This window comes from Lipotes vexillifer, unplaced genomic scaffold (assembly GCF_000442215.2).
Source record: "Lipotes vexillifer unplaced genomic scaffold, Lipotes_vexillifer_v1.1 scaffold1103, whole genome shotgun sequence".
Lineage (NCBI taxonomy): Eukaryota > Metazoa > Chordata > Mammalia > Artiodactyla > Lipotidae > Lipotes > Lipotes vexillifer.
This window is the reverse complement of record NW_006775759.1, coordinates 1136445-1156904: the sequence shown is the minus strand read 5'-3', so window position 1 is coordinate 1156904 and position 20460 is coordinate 1136445. Positions and strand designations below refer to the sequence as shown.

The window sequence follows — 20460 nt, the reverse complement described above, 5'->3', positions numbered from 1 at the left end:
CCTAGTGAACTGTTAAAGAAGAGCACAGAAAAATAAAGGAGCAGCAATATTACAAGAGATAATGAGAATTATCCGGAATTAATAAAGACACTAAGCCTCAGGTCGAGATGAGTCTGAAGCATACTCAATAAAACAAAACACACACACAGATTCATCGTAATAAAACTCTGAACTCCAAAGGTAAATGGAAGATTTTTCAAACAATAGAGAAAAAACTAGCTACCAAAGAAAGTTTTGACTGAAGGACAATTTCTTAATAGCAGCGATAAAGGCAGTATATAATTGTATTTTCAACATGCTGAGAGAAAATTGCTATCAACTTGGAATTTTATATCCACACTAAAGTATTATTCAAGAATGAGGCTAAAATAAGGATCTTTCACGCATCACAACAAAAACAAAACTAAACAAAAGTGTGGTTCATTGTTCATGTACTCTTATTAAAGAATTTATGAAGGAAGTACTTCAGTAAGAAGGAAATTGAACCCAGAAAAAGGTTGTTTGTTAGGTACAGGAAGACATAGGAAACAAAGAAAATGGTAAACTGGTAATCTAAAAAGACATTGACAGGGGCAGAGTCAAGATGGCATACTAGGAGGACGTGGAATTTGCGTCTCGTACAACTGGGGCACCTACCAGGCACTGGTGGGGGACTGTGGACACCTAAGGGGCTGGTAGGAACCCCCAGGCACTGGGTAGGATGTGGGGCCTGGGGGGAGTGAAGCGGGAGGAGAAGTGGAGGCAGGACGGATCTGGCGCCCCTGAGGGGTGGCTGGGGGAGGGGAAAAGGGGGAAATTGGGAAACCATTGGGAGGGCAGAGGATCAAAAGGGAGCATGGCCAGGTTTCCCGTGCCCACTTGGGCCCCCAGGAACCTGCTGAGATCCCAAGCCTGATCCTCTGCCCACGGAGGCCCCCTTTAGCCGTGTGGTCCTGAGGGAGTGGGAGGGAGGGAAGGGGGAGCAAAAGTAAAGGCCAGACCTATGGGACTGGAACCCCTGAGGGGTGGCTGGGGGAGGGGAGGGGTTCCTACACCCAGCAGGACCCACCCATGGTTAGGGGTCCAGCGGCAACGGGGGAGACCCTGGGGGAGATGGTGGGGGAGGGGTGTGAAGGAACAGAAGGGAACACAGCCAGTGCTTCCCCTGTCTGCTTAGCAGCTGGGGAGCCTGTTGGGCTCCCAGGCCTAATCCTCTGCCCTTGGAGCCTCCCTCCTGCTGCACAGAGCTCAAGCCCTGCTCCTACATCCCCACCCAGGGCCTCACCTCTACACTCGGAGACCCCCTCTGAGACCCCCTCCAACGCACTGGGCCTAAACCCCACCCACACACCCTCACCCAGGGCCTACCTCTAAACTCTGGAACCCCACACTCTGGAGGCCCTCCTTTCCACGTGCTGCTTCTCCCCTTCCACAGAGGTCCTAAGCAGAGACCCCCTGTGCCCCTATGCTTGAATTTTGCCCTGCCTAGGCCCCGCCCCCAGGACTTTTTCCAGCTACTTGGGTCCTGAGCCTAGGCCCCCCCATGCAAAAACGTCACGCCCCCACCCACCTAGGTCCTGCCCCACACTGAACCCCGCCCCTGCCTGTTCCACCCCACCTAAACTCCACACCCATAGCCAAGGCCTTTTTCTTTTTTTTTTTTCTTTTTTCCTCTTTTAGATTGAGGTTTTGTTTTACCTTGTTGATTCATTGTTGTTGATTCTTTTATATTTTTATTATTCCTAATAAATATTTTATTTTTCAAACTTTATCTTATTCTTTATACTTTGTTATTGTTCTCTCCTTCTGGCTTGCTTCCCCTGCCCACTTTTTGTTTCCTTTTTTCTGTTGTGGTCTTATTTTACCTTGTTGCAGTTGTTTCCATTATAGTTTTATTTTTCCTAATGTATTTTTTATCTTTCTAATTTTATTTTGTTTTTTATTCTTTGATATTGTACTGCTCCTTTTTTTCTTTTGTCTCACTTTTTTTTTTTTTTTTCTACTGTGCCACAAAGCTTGTGGGAACTTGGTTCCCAGGCCAGAGGTCAGGCCCAGGCTCCTGTGGTGGTAGCTCCGAGTCCAAACCACTGGACTAACAGAGAACCTCAGACCACAGGGAATATTAATCGGAGTGAGATCTCCTAGAGTTCCTCATCTTAGCACCAACCCTGGCTATATCCAACTGTCTGCAAACTACAGTGCTGGAGGTCTGAGGCCAAACAACTAGAAAAACAGGAAAATAGCACCACCCATCAAAAAAAAAAAAAAAAAACAACGAAAAAAGAAGTGACAAAAAAAAATGTTACAGATGAAGGAACAAAGTAAAAACCTATAGAACAAATAAATGATTATGAAATAGGCAGCCTACCTGAAAAAGAATTCAGAGTAATGATAGTAAAGATGATTCAAAATCCTGGAAACAGAATGGAGAAAATACAAGAAACATTTAATAAGGATCTAGAAGAACTAAGGGGCAAACAAGCAGTGATGAACAACACAATTACTGAAATTAAAAATACTCTAGAAGGAATCAATAGCACAATAACTGAAGCAGAAGAATGGATAAGTGACCTGGAAGATAAAAGAGTGGAAATAACTGCTGCAGAGCAAAATAAAAAAAAAGAATAAAAAGAATTGAGGCCAGTCTCAGAGACCTCTGGGACATTAAACACACTAACATTCAAATTATAGGGGTCTCAGAAGAAGAAGAGAAAAAGAAAGGGACTGAGAAAATATTTGAAGAGATTATAGACAAAAACTTCCCTAAAATGGGAAGGGAAATAATCAAGTCCAGGAAGTGCCGAGAGTCCCATACAGGATAAATCCAAGGAGAAACACCTTGAAACACATATTAATCAAACATTCAAAAATTAAATACAAAGAAAAAATATTAAGGGCAGCAAGGGAAAAGCAACAAATAACATACAAGGGAATCCCCCTAAGGTTAACAGCTGATCTTTCAGCAGAAACTCTGCAAGCCAAAAGGGAGTGGCAGGACATTTAAAGTGAGAAAGGGAAAAACAACCAAGATTACTCTCCCCAGCAAGGATCTCACTCATATCTGATGGAAAAATTAAGACATTTACAGAGAAGCAAAAGCTAAGAGAATTCAACACCACCAAACCAGCTTTACAACAAATGCTGAAGGAACTTCTCTAGGCAGGAAACACAAGAGAAGGAAAAGACCTACAAAAACACACCCAAAACAATTAAGAAAATGGTAATAGGAACATACATATCAATAATTACCTTAAATGCAAATGGATTAAATGCTCCAACCAAAAGAAATAGACTGGCTGAATGGATACAAAAACAAGACCTGTATATATGCTGTCTACAAGAGACCCACTTAACCTACAGACACATACAGACTGAGTGTGAGGGGATGGAAAAAGATATTACATGCAAATGGAAATGAAAAGAAAGCTGGAGTAGCAATTCTTATATCAGACAAAATAGACTTTAAAATAAGGACTATTACAAGAGACAAAAAAAGAACACTACGTAATGATCAAGGGATCAATCCAAGAAGAAGATATAACAATTGTAAATATTTATGCACCCAACATAGGAGCACCTCAATACATACGGTAAATGCTAACAGCCATAAAAGGGGAAATCGACAGTAACACAATCATAATGGGGAGTTTAACACCCCACTTTCACCAATGGAAAGATCATCCAAAATGAAAATAAATAAAACACAAGCTTTAAATGATACATTAAACAAGATGGACTTAATTGACATTTAGAGGACATTCCATCCAAAAACAACAGAATACACTTTTTTCTCAAGTGCTCATAGAACATTCTCCAGGATAGATCATATCTTGGGTCACAAATCAAGCCTTGGTAAATTTAGGAAGAGGGAAATTGTATCAAGTATCTTTTCCGAACACAATGCTATGAGACTAGATATCAATTACAGGAAAAAAAAAACTATTAAAAAGATGCAAACACATGGAGGCTAAACAATACACTACTAAATAACCTAGAGATCACTAAGAAATCAAAGAGGAAATAAAAAAATACCTAGAAACAAATTACAATGAAAACACGACTGCCCAAAACCTATGGGATGCAGCAAAGTAGTTCAAAGATAGAAGTTTATAGCAATACAATCGTACCTCAAGAAATAAACATCTCAAATAAACAACCTAAACTTACACCTAAAGCAATTAGAGAAAGAAGAACATAAAACCCCCAAAGTTATCAGTAGGAAAGAAATCATAAAGATCAGATAAGAAAAAAATGAAAAAGAAATGAAGGAAACGGTAGCAAAGATCAGTAAAACAAAAAGCTGGTTCTTTGAGAAGGTAAAGAATATTGTTAAGCCATTAGCCAGACTCATCAAGAAAAAAAGGGAGAAGACTCAAATCAACAGAATTAGAAATGAAAAATGAGAAGTAACAACTGACACTGCAGAAGTACAAAGGATCATGAGAGATTACTACAAGCAACTCTACACCAATAAAATGGACAACCAGGAAGAAATGGGCAAATTCTTAGAAAAGCACAAACTTCCAAGACTGAACCAGGTAGAAATAGAAGATATAAAAAGACCAATCACAAGCACTGAAATTGAAACTCTGATTAAAAATCTTCCAAGAAACAAAAGCCCAGTACCAGATGGCTCCGCAGGCAAATTCTATCAAACATTTAGAGAAGAGCTAACACCTATCCTTCTCAAACTCTTCAAACTATAGCAGAGGGAGGAACACTCCCAAACTCATTCTATGAGGCCACCATCACCCTGATACCAAAACCAGACAAAGATGTCACAAAAAAAGAAAATTCCAGGCCAGTGTCTCTGATGAACATTATATGCAAAAATCCTCCACAAAATACTAGCAAACAGAATCCAACAGCACCTTAAATGGATCATACACCATGATCAAGTGGGGTTTATCTCCAAAATGCAAGGATTCTTCAATATATGCAAATCAATGTGATACACCATATTAACAACTTGAAGTATATAAACCATATGATAATCTCAATATATGCAGATAAAGCTTTTTGCAAAATTCAACACCTATTTATGATAAAAACTCTCTAGAAAGTGGGCATAGAGGGAACTTACCTCAACATAATAAAGGCCATATAGGACAAACCCACATCAACATCGTTCTCAATGGTGAAAAACTGAAACCATTTCCTCTAAGATCAGGAACAAGACAAGGTTGCCCACTCTAACCACTGTTATTCAACATAGTTTTGGAAGTTTTAGCCACAGCAATTATAGAAGAAAAAGAAAAGGAATCCAAATTGGAAAAGAAGAAGTAAAATTGTCATTGTTTGCAGATGACATGATACTATACATAGAGAATCCTAAAGATGCTACCAGAAAACTACTAGAGCTAATCAATGAATTTGGTAGAGTAGCAGGATACAAAAGTAATGCACAGAAATCTCTTGCATTCCTATACACTAATGGTGAAATATCTGAAAGAGAAATTAAGGAAACACTCCCATTTACCATTGCAACAAAAAGAATAAAATACCTAGGAATAAACCTACCCAAGGAGACAGAAGATCTGTATGCAGAAAACTGTAAGACACTGATGAAAGAAGGATGATACAAACAGATGGAGAGATATACCATGTTCTTGGATTGGAAGAATCAACATTGTGAAAATGACTATACTACCGAAAGCAATCTACAGATTCAATGCAATCCCTATCAAACTACCAATGGCATTATTCACAGAACTACAACAAAAAATTTCACAATTTGTATGGAAACACAAAAGACCCCGAATAGCCAAAGCAATCTTGAGAAAGAAAAACAGCTGGAAGAATGAGGCTCCTGGGCTTCATACTATACTACAAAGCTACAGTAATCAATCATACAATACTACAGTATGGTACTGGAACAAAAACAAATATAGATCAGTGGAGCAGGATAGAAAGCCCAGAGATAAACCCACGCACATATGGTCACCTTATTTTTGATAAAGGAGGCAAAAATATGCATAGGAGAAAAGATAGCCGCTTCAATAAGTGGTGCTGGGAAAACTGGACAGCTACATGTAAAGGAATGAAATTAGAACACTTCCTAACACCGTACACAAAAATAAACTCAAAATGGATTAAAGACCTAAATGTAAGGCCAGACTCTATTAAACTCTTAGAGGAAAACATAGGCAGAACACTCTTTATCATAAATCATAGCAAGATCCTTTTTGACCCCACTGCTAGAGAAATGAAAATAAAAAAAAAAAACAAATGGGACCTAATGAAACTTAAAAGCTTTTGCACAGCAAAGGAAACCATAAAGGAGATGAAAAGACAACCCTCAGAATGGGAGAAGATATTTGAAAATGAAGCAACTGACAAAGGATTAATCTCCAAAATATGCAAGCAGCTCATGCAGCTCAATGTCAAAAAATGACAACCCAATCCAAAAATGGGCAGAAGACCTAAATAGAAATTTCTCCAAAGAAGATATATAGATTACCAACAAAGACATGAAAAGATGTTCAACATCACTAATCATTAGAGAAATGCAAATCAAAACTACAATGAGGTATCACCTCACACTGGTCAGAATGACATCATCAAAAAGTTTATAAACAATAAATGGTGGAGAGGGTGTGGAGAAAAGGGAACACTCTTGCTCTGTTGGTGGTAATGTAAATTGATACAGCCTCTGTGGAGAACAGTATGGAAGTTCCTTAAAAAAGTAAAACTAGAATTACCATGTGACCCAGTAATCCCACTACTGGGCATATACCCTGAGAAAACCATAATTCAAAAAGTGTCATGTACCACAGTGTTCATTGCAGCACTACTTACAATAGCCAGGACATGGAAGCAACCTAAGTGTCTATCGACAGATGAATGGATAAAGAAGATGTGGCACATATGTACAATGGAATATTACTCAGCCATAAAAAGAAACAAAATTGGGTTATTTGTAGTGAGGTGGATGGACCCAGTCTGTCATACAGAGTGAAGTAAGTCAGAAAGAGGAAAACAAATACTGTATGCTAACACATATATATGGAATCTAAAAAAGAAACAACAACAACAACAACAACAACAAAGGTTCTGAAGAACCTAGGGGCAGGACAGGAATAAAGACAGAGACATAGAGAATGGACTTGAGGACACGGGGTGGGGGAAGGGTAAGCTGGGATGAAGTGAGAGAGTAACATTGACCTATATACACTACCAAATGTAAAATAGATAGCTAGTGGGAAGCAGCTGCATAACTCAGGGAGTTCAACTTTGTGCTTTGTGACCAGCTACAGGGGTGGGATGGGGGGGTGGGAGGGAGACGTAAGATGGAGGAGATATGGGGATATATGTATGCCTATAGCTAATTCGCTTTGTTATGCAGCAGAAACTAACACACCATTGTAAAGCAATTATACTGCAATAAAGATGTTAAAAAAAAAACAACCCTAAATGTAATGTGGTATATTGGGTTGGATCCTGAAATGGAAAAAAAGGACATTAGTGGAAGAACTGGTGAAAACAAAGTAAATCAGAGTCTAAAAATGTACCAATGTTAATCTCTTAGTTTTGACAAATGTACCATAGTTATGTAAGATGTTAACATTAGGGGAAGCTAGGTGAAGTGTATGTAGAAACGTTCTGTACTGTCTTTGGAACCTTTCTGTAAACTTAAAATTATTCCAAAATAAAATGTTTACTTAAAAAAATTAATAAAATGATATTGACAGTATAATTACAGTGATTTATTTGCAGGTGTTACAAATAAGGTGGAACTAAAATATCAGTAATACGTGAATAACAGTTCCAAGTTTCCTGTATTATTTGTGAGAAGGGTAGTGGATTAAACTAACTCTACTTGTTTGTAAGAATTTTTAAGAATAATCACTAAAATAAGATAAATGGAATGTAGAACTTGTAAATTAGTAAACAAAAAAAAGAAAATGAAGAAAATACAGTCATACAAGAGAAGGCAAGATAGTAGAAAAAAGCATTAGAAAAACCAGGATGAAGAACATAAGATAATATGGAGGAAATAAATCCAAATGTAACTGTCATCACAATAAATTGAAACTGACTAAACTCTCTAGTTAAAGGCAAAGATGGTCAGAATGCATTTGAAAATGTAATCTAGCTGTCTTCTTGTTTTAGGAGAAAAATCTAACCTGTAAGGACATATGAATGTTGAAAATGAAGATAAGGTATATTGAAAAAAGAACCATAAGAAAGTCAGTGTAGCATAATAGTATCAGATATAAGAGATTTTAAGATTGAAAGACATTAATTAGTGATAAAAAAGATTAATACCTTGCTGAAAGAAATAGTTCATGAGGCAGATATAATAATTCTAAACATATAGGTGCTTGATAATATGTGCTCAAAATATATTGAACAAGGAGAAATAGGCAAATCCATAGTGCTAGGTTTTATTTGAATGACATAATTACTAAGCTTAATTGGAATGAACAGAATTCCTATAATTAAGTCTAATAGGAAGCCAGAAACAGACTCATAGACATATGTAAACAATATACTATAGAAGTGGTATCACAAATCTGAAGGAAAATAATTCATGTAAAAAATTAAAAATCTTCCTCATGTCACACACAAACAAAGCACTTGAATAGGAACAGCAAAAATTTAAAATTTATAGTCAAATATGGGAGATTTTCTTTATATACAAGAGGATAAAGGATTTCTTAAGTAAGACATTTTGCAACTGATTTTCTACAACAAAAGATGCATATACAAAATGTTAAGATAATGCTATAGATAGGGAGAATATATTTGCAACTCCCAGTAACAATTGTTTGGTACCTCCTGTAGACACAGAACTCCTACAAATCAATAAGAAAAAGACAAATCATAGAAAGAAACTAGAAAAGATGAATATGCAATTCAAAGAAGAGGTATCTTTAGTGAATGATAAACATGTAAATAGATACTCAAACAGGACTGTGTTTTATACTTCATTTATTTGATCTTCATAACAACTCTATCAAAGAGTCATGTACCTTCCTTGTGGGAACTGTGAGTAACAAACTCTCTTATCAAAAGTCATCATCTCCTGATTTGTTGGCCTTACTGTACCTCAAATTTTCTATTGATGCAGTATATTTTAAAACAGAAGGGGAAGGGGAAACAGTGGTGTGTGTGTGTGGATGTGTATTTCAGACAGAGGGAATAGCTTATATAAGAAGATCTTGAGGTTAGAGAGAGTGAAGAACTGAAAACAGTCTAGTGGGACTTGTGAGTAAAGAACAAAGTAGAGAGTAGTAAAAGACTACCCCAGAAATAGAGATGGTAGGAGAAAGACCCTATATAGAAAGGTTTAGTAAACTTTGTTTTATATATATATATAAATATATATATATATATATATATATGGAGACATATATATATATCAAGAATACATATATCTGATGCACATATATTATACATGTTTATATATGATATTTGACATATCATAAGGGTAAGGGAATGGCAGTTAGAAGAACTTTAAGCAAATACTATGTTTAGCGTTTCATTTCAAAAAATCTTTCTGGTTGCTATGTAGAATGTGGAGTGGAGCAAAACTGCAGGAAAGGAGACTTATTAGGAGGCTGTTCATAGACAAGGAGAGAGATGGTTGAGGGCAGTGTGTTTGAAGTTATGGATCTTAAACATAATTAAGAAATAGAACTGTGAAGTATAGATGGATGGATGTGTGGGTTGAGGGAGAGATAGGAATTTAGAGATAACTCATTTCTTTCTTGAGCATCTGGGTTGAAGGTGACACCATTGATAGAGGCAGGCAATACTAGAAGAGTAACATATTTGGTGGGGGAGAAATGATAGGTTCTGGTCTGGGCTTATTAAAGTTGAGTTGTCCAAGATAGCCATATGATGATGTCAAGTAGACGGCTATGTATATTCACATCTCGAGGTGAGAAGAGAGGACTACCCCAGAGATACAACGTTAATAATAATTAGCATATAGGGGCAATGAAGCCCCTAAAAGCAGCTTCAGTGTGAACTGAGAAGATGAGAGGCTTACAGCACAGTCTGACAACATTTGAAGAAGAGAAGGAATAAGAACTAACAAAGAAAATTGAGAAGGAATAACTTAAGAGATAAAAGGAAAATCAGGGGTGTATAGGGTTATAGAAACCAAGGGATGGTACTATTTCAAAAAGGATTGAAAACTCAACAGTGTTGAATACTGTTGAGAGGTCCAAGAAAAGGACTGATATAATTTCTTTGGAGTTTGTGATTCAGATGTCATTGTTGAACTTGGCAAGAGCAATTACTATTTTGTGGTGAGATCAGAAGCCAGACTGCAGTGAAATGAGAAGTAATTGGGAAGTGAACAAAAGGAGAAAAAAATGCAGATTCAGTATTGCAAGCTAGTGGCTGGTACAGAGAATTTCTCAAGAAAGTACTAAGGTAAATGTGCACTGAACTGACTGAAATGCATTTTGAAAATGCTCTTCCTATGGATTCTTCTTACTTCTTGAACTCCTCAGCAAAACTTAACTGACCAGAGCTCTATGCTCCTGGGTACTTAACTAGGTGACTCTTCCGAGAATAAGAAAAATTAATTTTCTTGTGGTATTAGTATTTGAGAAAGAATTAGTATAATTTCTCTCCCTCTGAAGAGCTTTTGTATATTATTTGAAGGATTGAGCAATATGGACATTTGAGACATTTATGGTAGGGTCAGTAAGGGTGGCTCTTTTTGTTGGTAGGAATATCACATCACATCACAAGGATAAGTCCATATTCAACTAAGGTAAGAATGGCAAATAACTAGCTTGTGTGCTGCTACTTCGCCTATTATTAATTCATAGCAGACACATCTGTATTTGGCCACAGCATCCTTTATATTATAGCATTCCAGGCAGACAAAACCCAAAAAGCCATTTTTGGTGTTGGTTTAGTGTTCCAATCGTGTCCAGGACCACAGCATTGCACATCTCCACAAGGCATTGTTTGCTACATAGACTGCATTGTGAATAGTATCCCCTGGAGTTATATAATAGAATAACCCTGTCGCTGTACCTTTACCCAACTCTCTCTCTACCCTTTCCTCCTTTTCCCACCAAGAACTGAAGTAATATGGTTATTTACATTAGTAAGTAGATCGTAAGTGACATGTTTTGTTTTTTGGCATTGGTTTTTAAACTGCCTATGATACTATTTTCATAATATTGCAACACATTTTGTGAATGTCTCATTCATTATCTATGCTGTGAACAAAATCAAATGCACCAAGTTGTATCTATGCTTATAGATATTTTTTGTTGTAGTTCCACTCACCTCAGTCCGACAACATGAGCTCTGATGAACTGTCTTCTTAAATTTGACTCTTTGAATATTCTAGTAATCTGTAGAAAGAAAGGGAAAAACAACCTCTCTGTAATTACCGTTCTCTGTTTCCTCTTTCTGCCCAACCTTGCAACATCGTTGTTAATGGGGAGTTGACTATGTTAATGAGGAATAGAGAGTTCAGTTTAGTTCAGTTCCTTCTCAGAACACATGGGAGCAATTTAGGCAGGTTAATAACCTTCTGATGCAGTGCCTGTTTCTTCATCTATTACACAAAGATGATAATGGACAGGATGCATCTTCACTAGAAGCCATTCTAAACATAGCAGATGTTTTGCTCAATGAGAGCCCATGTTATGTGATTTGGTGGCTGTTCCCAAAGAGGTGGGCGCATGAGCCAACCCAACACTAGGTGAGTCCACTGATACAATTTACAGTGTGTGATCCTGCAAGAACTGTTCTTAAATGGGTAAAACCAGATTAAAATGAGTAGCAATGGAGAGCTTGATGAGAAAGGAAAAGAAGTAAAGGGCAGTCTTTTCCTTATTGTTTCTGATTAATGCCTAAGCAACATAAGTTATTTTTAGCATCAGTTGGTATTTCCTGACCTAACTTTAACTTTCCCCCTGAATCATTGCTCAGTGCCGTCAAGGATGGTCCTCTTGAGGTATAAGGTTTAGCTTCACAGTAAACTAGTAGTGAGTGATTCTGTGACTGGAACAGTTCTGCCAAGATGCAGGGTGAGATGTACTGAGCTTTCATAATGGGGAGTGGATTCTGTTGGCTTGTACTGTGAGGTTGGACCAAGGTGGGGGTGAACATGAAAAGGTGAAGATGGGGAAATTAAGTAGCATGTTGAATATTACATTAAGCCAGGATTTGAAGCCAATTCTTCTTGAGACTGTAAAGTTTATGCAATCTCTATTACAATGCATTATATCTTATTTTTTCAGTATCCATTCTTTAGGCTGATATCAACCAGTTGTGAGACAAAATAACTTTTTTTCTTTCTAGAGGTCTTAAACATTTTTAAGAGTTATGAGGCTGTTAGTTTTTCAAAATAATTTCCTTTTTAAAAAATTCAAGAAGTACTAGTAAGTGTTAAGAAGAAAGCAAAAAGTCACTCAAAATTCTATGATCTAGAATTATAGAATGCAATCATTTGGTGAGTATTCTAGTTAACTATGTATAAGGATAGATTTTAATGTGTTTATTAATATGGTATATTGTAGGAGGGAGTTTAATAAACTGATTTATCTTTAATATTACTTGACTTTAACAGAAGTAAAAGGAACTGACCTAAAACTGAAGGAATTGCTAAAATTTAGATGTTTCTTGTAATTATATTTTAATTCATGATTTGGTATTGCATCAGCATGGGCTGCACTAGACCAAAATGTTAAAAATATAATTTAATTATGACATTTTTGTTATGTGGAAAATATTGATGTAATTTAGTGAGGACTAAGGTAATAAGCAACATAAAGAAAGCAAGTTGATTAATTGGTTGGTATCCATATACAAGGATAAAAGAAGAGACCCATGGATAAGAATCCGTATTTCATAGAGTGGGTGAAAATTTTGTAGTCTCTTTAATTAGAACTTATCAAATACTTGGTAGAAAATCAGTGAGCAGATGCCTGAAGAGGAAGCCAATAGGAGAGTGGAAAGTGTAGTAGATAGGGGACACAGAGAAAAGTTAGCTTGCTATGAGAACTTGAACGAATCTTTTAAACTTTCTTCCTCTCAGTTTCTTCATCTGTAAAAGGAAAACAGTCCAAAGTGTGTTTAAAAAATTGTTCTGTACACAGTTGACTACTGCAACTCCCAGAGGCTATGCATCTACTTTCAGTAAGCTTTACATGTAACCTGTGGGCTTTTTCACTCCCTTCAAACTTATTATTGATTCTTCTTTAATGGGTTGGATGAGTTTGCTTTCATACTTCTTTGATTTTATAACCTGTATTATTGTCCTTTTTATTACAATGGACAAAAAATCAAGTAAACAATGAAAAAACTATTTTATATTTCCCTCCTGATTGAGGGTGACAATACTATCTTTGTGTTTTTTTTTTTTTTAACGTCCTTATTGGAGTATAATTGCTTTACAGTGTTGTGTTAGTTTCTTCTGTGAATCAGCTATACATATATGTATATCCCCATATCTCCTCCCTCTTGCGTCTCCATCCCACCCTCCTTATCTCACCCCTCTAGGTGGTCACAAACACGGAGCTGATCTCCCTGTGTTATGCAGCTGCTTCCCACTAGCTACCTGTTTTACATTTGGTAGTGTATATATGTCCATGCCATTCTCTCACTTTGTCCCAGCTTACCCTTCCCCCTCCCCGTGTCCTCAAGTCCATTCTCTACATCTGTGTCTTTATTCCTGTCCTGCCCCTAAGTTCTTCTGAACCATTTTTTTTTTTTTTTTTTTTAGATTCCATGTATATGTGTTAGCATACGGTAATTGTTTTTCTCTTTCTGACTTACTTCATTCTGTGTAACAGACTCTGGGTCCATCCACCTCACTACGGATAACTCAATTTCATTTCTTTTTATGGCTGAGTAATATTCTACTATACATATGTGCCACATCTTCTTTATCCATTCATCTGTTGATGGGCACTTAGGTTGCTTCCGTGTCCTGGCTATTGTAAGTAGTGCTGCAATGAACATTGTGGTACATGACTCTTTTTGAATTATGGTTTTCTCAGAGTATATGCCCAGTAGTGGGATTGCTGGGTCATAAGGTAGTTCTATTTTTAGCTTTTTGAGGAACCTCCATACTGTTCTCCATAGTGGCTGTATCAATTTACATTCCCACCAACAGTGCAAGAGGGTTCCCTTTTCTCCACATCTTCTCCAGCATTTATTGTGTGTAGAGTTTTCTATGATGGCCATTCTGACTGGTGTGAGGTGATACCTCAATGTATTTTTTTTTTTTTTAATAAGTTGTTGGGGGTAGGAGTTTACTAATGTATTTATTTATTTTTGCTGTGTTGGGTCTTCGTTTCTGTGCGAGGGCTTTCTCGAGTTGTGGCGAGCGGGGGCCACTCTTCATCGCGGTGTGTGGGTCTCTCACTATCGCGGCCTCTCTTGTTGCGGAGCACAGGCTCCAGACGCGCAGGCTCAGTAGTTGTGGCTCACTGGCCTAGTTGCTCCGTGGCATGTGGGATCTTCCCGGACCGGAGCATGAACCCGTGTCCCCTGCATCGGCAGGCAGACTCTCAACCACTGCGCCACCAGGGAAGCCCCCTCATTGTAGTTTTGATTTGCATTTCTCTAATGATTAATGATGTTGAGCATCTTTTCATGTGTTTGTTGGCAATCTATATATCTTCTTTGGAGAAATGTCTATTTAGGTCTTCTGCCCATTTTTGGATAGGGTGGTTTGTTTTTTTCATATTGAGATGCATGTATATTTTGGATATTAATCCCTTCTCATCTGCTTCGTTTGCAAATATTTCCTCCCCTTCTGAGGGTTGTCTTTTCATCTTCTTTATGGGTTCCTTTGCTGTACAAAAGCTTTTAAGTTTCACTAGGTCTTATTTGTTTATTTTTGTTTTTATTTCCATTTCTCTAGGAGGTGGGTCAAAAAGGATCTTGCTGTGATTTATGTCAAAGAGTGTTCTGCCTATGTTTTCCTCAAAGAGTTTAATAGAGTCTTGCCTTACATTTAGGTCTTTAATCCATTTTGAGTTTATTTTTGGGTATGCTGTTAGGAAGTGTTCTAATTTTATTATTTTACATGTAGCTGTCCAGTTTTCCCAGCACCACTCATTGAAGAGACTTTTTTTCTCCATTGTATATTCTTGCCTCTTTTCTCAAAGATAAGGTGACCATATGTGCATGTGCATAGAGGTTCCCTCTATGCCTAATTTCTGGGGAGCTTTTATCATAAATAGGTGTTGAATTTTGTTGAAAGGTTTTTCTGCATCCATTGAGATTATCCTATGGTTTATATCCTTTAATTTGTTCATATGGCATATCACATTGATGGATTTGTGTATATCGAAGGATCCTTGCATTCCTGGGATACACCCCACTTGATCATGGTGTATGACCCTTTTAATGTGCTGTTGGATTCTGTATGCTAGTATTTTGTGGAGGATTTTTGCATCTATGTTCATCAGAGATATTAGCCTGGAGTTTTCTTTTTCTGTGAAATCTTTGTCTGCTTTTGGTATCAGGGTGATGGTGGCCTCGTAGAATGAGTTTGGTAGTGTTCCTCCTTCTGCTTTATTTTGGAAGAGTTTGAGAAGGTTAGGTGTTAGCTCTTCTTTAAATGTTTGATAGAATTCAACTGTGAAGCCATCCATTCCTGGGCTTTTGTTTTCTGGAAGATTTTTAATACAGTTTCAAATTCAGTGCTTGTGATTGGTTTCTTTATATTTTCTATTTCTTCCTAGTTCAGTCTTGGACAGTTGTGCTTTTCTAAGAATTTGTCCATTTCTTCCAGGTTGTCCATGTTATTGGCATATAGTTGCTTGTATTAATCTCTCATGATCCTTTGTATTTCTGCAGTGTCAGTTGTTACTTCTCCTTTTTCATTTCTAATTCTATTGATTTGAGTCTTCTCCCTTTTTTTCTTGATGAGTCTGGCTAATGGTTTACCAATTTTCTTTATCTTCTCAAAGAACCAGCTTTTTGTTTTATTGATCTTTGCTGTCGTTTCCTTCATTTCTTTTTCGTTTATTTCTGATCTGATGTTTATGATTTCTTTCCTTCTGCTAATTTTGGGGTTATTTTGTTCTTCTTTCTCTAATTGCTTTAGGTGTAAGTTTAGGGGTTTTTTTTGAGATTTTTCTTGTTTCTCGAGATAGGATTGTATTGCTATAAACTTCCCTCTTAGAACTGCTTTTGCTGCATCCCATGGGTTTTGGGCCATTGTGTTTTCATTGTCATTTGTTTCTAGGTATTTTTTGATTTCCTGTTTGATTTCTTCAGTGGTCTCTTGGTTATTAAGTAGTGTATTGTTGAGCCTCCATGTGTCTGTATTTTTTACAGTTTTTTTCCTGTAATTGATATCTAGTCTCATAGTGTTGTGGTTGGAAAAGATACTTGATACGATTTCAATTTTTTAAAATTTACCAAGGCTTGATTTGTGACCCAAGACATGATCTATCCTGGAGAATGTTCCATGAGCACTTGAGAAAAAGTGTATTCTGTTGTTTTTGGATGGAATGTCCTTTAAATGTCAGTTAAGTCCGTCTTGTTTAATGTATCATTTAAAGCTTGTGTTTCCTTATTTATTTTCATTTTGGATGATCTGTCCTTTGGTGAAAGTGGGGTGATAAAAAGTCCCCTACTGTGATTGTGTTACTGTCGATTTCCCCTTTTATGGCTGTTAGCATTTGCCTTATGCATTGAGGTGCCCCTATGTTGGGTGCATAAATGTTTACATTTGTTATATCTTCTTCTTGGATCGATCCCTTGATCATTATGTAGTGTCCTTCTTTGTCTCTTGTAATAGTATTTATTTTAAAGTCTATTTTGTCTAATGTGAGAATTGCTACTCCAGCTTTTTTTTGATTTCCATTTGCATGGAATATCTTTTTCCATCCCCTCACTTTCAGTTTGTATGTATCCTTAGGTCTGAAGTGGGTGTCTTGTAGACAGCAAATATATGGGTCTTGTTTTTGTATCCATTCAGCCAGTCTATGTCTTTTGTTTGGAGCATTTAATCCATTTACATTTAAGGTAATTATCGATATGTATGTTCCTATTACCATTTTCTTAATTGTTTTGGGTTTGTTATTGTAGGTCTTTTCCTTCTCTTGTGTTTCCTGCCCAGAGAAGTTCCTTCAGCATTTGTTGTAAAGCTGGTTTGGTTGTGCTGAATTCTCTTAGCTTTTGCTTCTCTGTAAAGGTTTTAATTTCTCTGTCAAAACTGAATGAGATCCTTGCTGGGGAGAGTAATCTTGGTTGTTAGTTCTTCCCTTTCATCACTTTAAATATGTCCTGCCACTCCTTTCTGTCTTGCAGAGTTTCTGCTGAAAAATCAGCTGTTAACCTTATGGGGATTCCCTTGTATGGTATTTGTTGCTTTTCCCTTGCTGCTTTTAATATTTTTTCTTTGTATTTAATGTTTGAAAGTTTGATTAATATGTGTCATGGTGTGTTTCTCCTTGGATTTATCCTGTATGCGACTGTCTGCACTTCTTGGACTTGACTATTTCCTTTCCTATATTAGGGAAGTTTTCAACTCTAATTTCTTAAGATATTTTCTCAGTCCCTTTCTTTTTCTCTTCTTCTTTTGGGACCCTTATAATTTGAATGTTGGTGCATTTGATGTTGTCCCAGAGGTCTCTGAGACTATCCTCGATTCTTTTCACTCTTTTTACTTTATTCTTCTCTGCCGTAATTATTTCCACTATTTTATCTTCTGGGTCACTTATCCATTATTCTGCCTCAGTTATTCTACTATTGATTCCTACGAGAGAATTTTTAATTTCATTTTTTGTGTTGTTCATCATTGTTTGTTTGCTCTTTAGTTCTTCAAGGTCCTTGTTAAACATTTCTTTTATTTTCTCCATTCTATTTCCAAGATTTTGGATCATCTTTACTATCATTATTTTGAATTCTTTTTCAGGTAGACTGCCTATTTCCTCTTCATTCATTTGTTTAGGTCGGTTTTTACTTTGCTCCTTCATCTGCTGCATATTTCTCTGTCTTCCCATCTTACTTAACTTACTGTGTTTGTGGTCTCCTTTTTGCACCCTGCATGTTTGTAGTCCCTGTTGTTTTTGGTGTCTGCCCCCAGTGGGTAAGGTTGGTTCAGTTGGTTTTGTAGGCTTCCTGGTGGAGGGGACTGGTGCCTGTGTTCTGGTGGATGAGGCTGGATCTTGTTTTCTGGTGGTCAGGACCTCGTCCAGTGGTATGTTTTTGGTTATCTGTGAACTTATTATGATTTTAGGCAGCCTCTCTGCTAATGGGTGGAGTTGTGTTCCTGTCTTGCTAGTTGTTTGGCATGGGGTGCCCAGCACTGGAGCTTGGTGGTCGTTGAGTGAAGCTGGGTCTTAGCTTTGAGGCAGAGATATCTGGGAGAACTCTCACCGGTTGATATTATATGGGGCCGGGAGGTCTCTGGTGGTCCAGTGTACTGAGCTCATCTCTCCCACCTCAGAGGCTCATGCCTGACACCCAGCTGAGGCACCAAGACTGTGTCAGCCATGGGGCTCAGAAGATAAGGGAGAAAAAAGAGAAAGAAAGAAAAAATAAATAAAATAAAATAGTAAATTATTAAAATAAAAATTAAAAAATTGTTATAGTAATTTAAAAATAAAGAAGAGAGCAACCAAACCAATAAACAAATCCACCAATGATAACAAGTGCTAGAAACTATACTAAGATAAACATGAAAATCAAAGTAGTCAGTCTCATGCAGCAAACTCCAAGTCCAAAGGTGCTCCCAAAATCCACCGCCTCAATTTTGGGATGATTTGTTTTCTATTCCAGTGTTCCACAGATGCAGGGTACATTGAGTTGATTGTGGAGATTTAATCCACTGCTTCTGAGGCTGCACAGAGAAATTTCCCTTTCTCTTTTTTTGCACAGCTCCTGGGGTTCAGGTTTGGATTTGGCCCTGCCTCTGCATGTAGGTTACCCTCTGGCATCTCTTCTTCGCCCAGTTAGGAGTGGGTTAAAGAGCGGCTGATTAGAGGGCTCTGCCTCACTCAGGCTGGGGTAGGGAGGGGTACGGAACCTGCGGCTGCAGAGGCCCACATGACGTTGTAACAGCCTGAGGCCCGCTGTGTGTTCTCCCAGGGAAGTTGTCCCTGGATTACGGGACCCTGGCAGTGGCTGGCTGCACAGGCTCCCCAGAAGGGGGGTGTGGATATTGACCTGTGCTTGCACACAGGCTTCTTGGTAGCTGCAGCAGCAGCCTTAGCATCTCATGCCCGTCTCTGGGGTCCGCACTGATAGCCGCAGCTCGTGCCCGTCTCTGAAGCTCGTTTAGGCAGTGTTGTGGATCTCCTCTCCTCATGCGCCCCAAAGCAATGGTCTGTTGAGTCTTAGGCAGTTCCAGACTTTTTCCTGGACTCCCTCCCAGTTAGTTTTGTCACACTTGCCCCCTTCAGGCTATGTTCATGCATCCAACTCCTGTCCTCTCCCTGGGATCTGAACTCCAAAGCTTGAGCCTCAGCTCTCAGCTCTCAGCTCTCACCCACCCCAGTGGTTGAGCAGACAAGCCTCTCAGACTGGTGAGTGCTGGTTGACACCAATCCTCTGTGCGGGAATCTGTCCGCTTTGCCCTCTGCATCCCTGTTGCTGCAGTCTTCTCTGTAGCTCCAAAGCTTCCCCCCTTTCCCACCAGTGAAGGGGCTTCCTAGTGTGTGGAAACTTTTCCTCCTTCACAGTTCCTTACCAGAGGTGCAGGTTCCATCCCTATTCTTTTCTCTCTGTTTTTTCTTTCTTCTTTTGCCCTACCCAGGTACCTGGGGAGTTTCTTGCCTTATGGGAGGTCTGAGGTCTTCTGCCAACGTTCAGTAGGTGTGCTGTAGGAGTTGTTCCACATGAACACGTATTTTTGATGTATTTGTGAGGAGGAAGGTGATCTCCATGTCTTACTCCTCTGCCATCTTGAAGGTCTCTTGACAATACTATCTTTGAATTCTGGAATAGCCTAGAATCCTCAAACCTCAATAATATTCATAATCGATAAGAATTGAAGTGAGATATAGATTATTTAGGTAAATTCTAACAAAGTAACCATCATTAAACCGGTTAATAGGTGAGGTCATACGAAGGGTAAGACATTACACATAGAATGTCTATAATTGTCACATATTTTTCATCTTGAGGGAGAAAAGAGCTCATTAGCTACCCCATGAAAGTAAATCACCTTCTTATTTTCAGTACCTTCTTACTTGGTAGGTATATTTTTTGTTTTGTCTTGTATTTTAGTATTTAATGATGAAATTACATGAACAACTGATGAGGTGGAAGCATCTCTCACATACCTACCTCATAACATTTCTCAATAGATACAGTTTTGTGCATAATATTCATGAGCTGAGTAATAGTAATAATGTTGTTTTTGTGATTTCAGTCACCCTTCAGTTACAAACTTTCTTTTCTGTTTAATCAGAAGATCTGGAAACTCAGTTTTCAAGAAAAATATAAAATACATGGCAATATAATCTATCTATTACTACAGTACTCTTCAAATATATATATATATATATATATATATATTTTTTTTTTTTTTTG

The 20460-nt window shown here is 37.9% G+C and overlaps 1 protein-coding gene across 1 annotated transcript in view; it reads right to left on the bottom strand.

Annotated features, from left to right (window-relative positions):
• TMPRSS11D (transmembrane serine protease 11D) overlaps window positions 1–20460 on the bottom strand; it is a 47759-nt gene that overhangs the window by 16175 nt on the left and 11124 nt on the right. The window contains exon 4 of the mRNA XM_007450181.1: window positions 11239–11306. Coding sequence (XP_007450243.1) covers window positions 11239–11306 — 68 coding nt within the window. The remainder of the gene's footprint in view (window positions 1–11238; window positions 11307–20460) is intronic.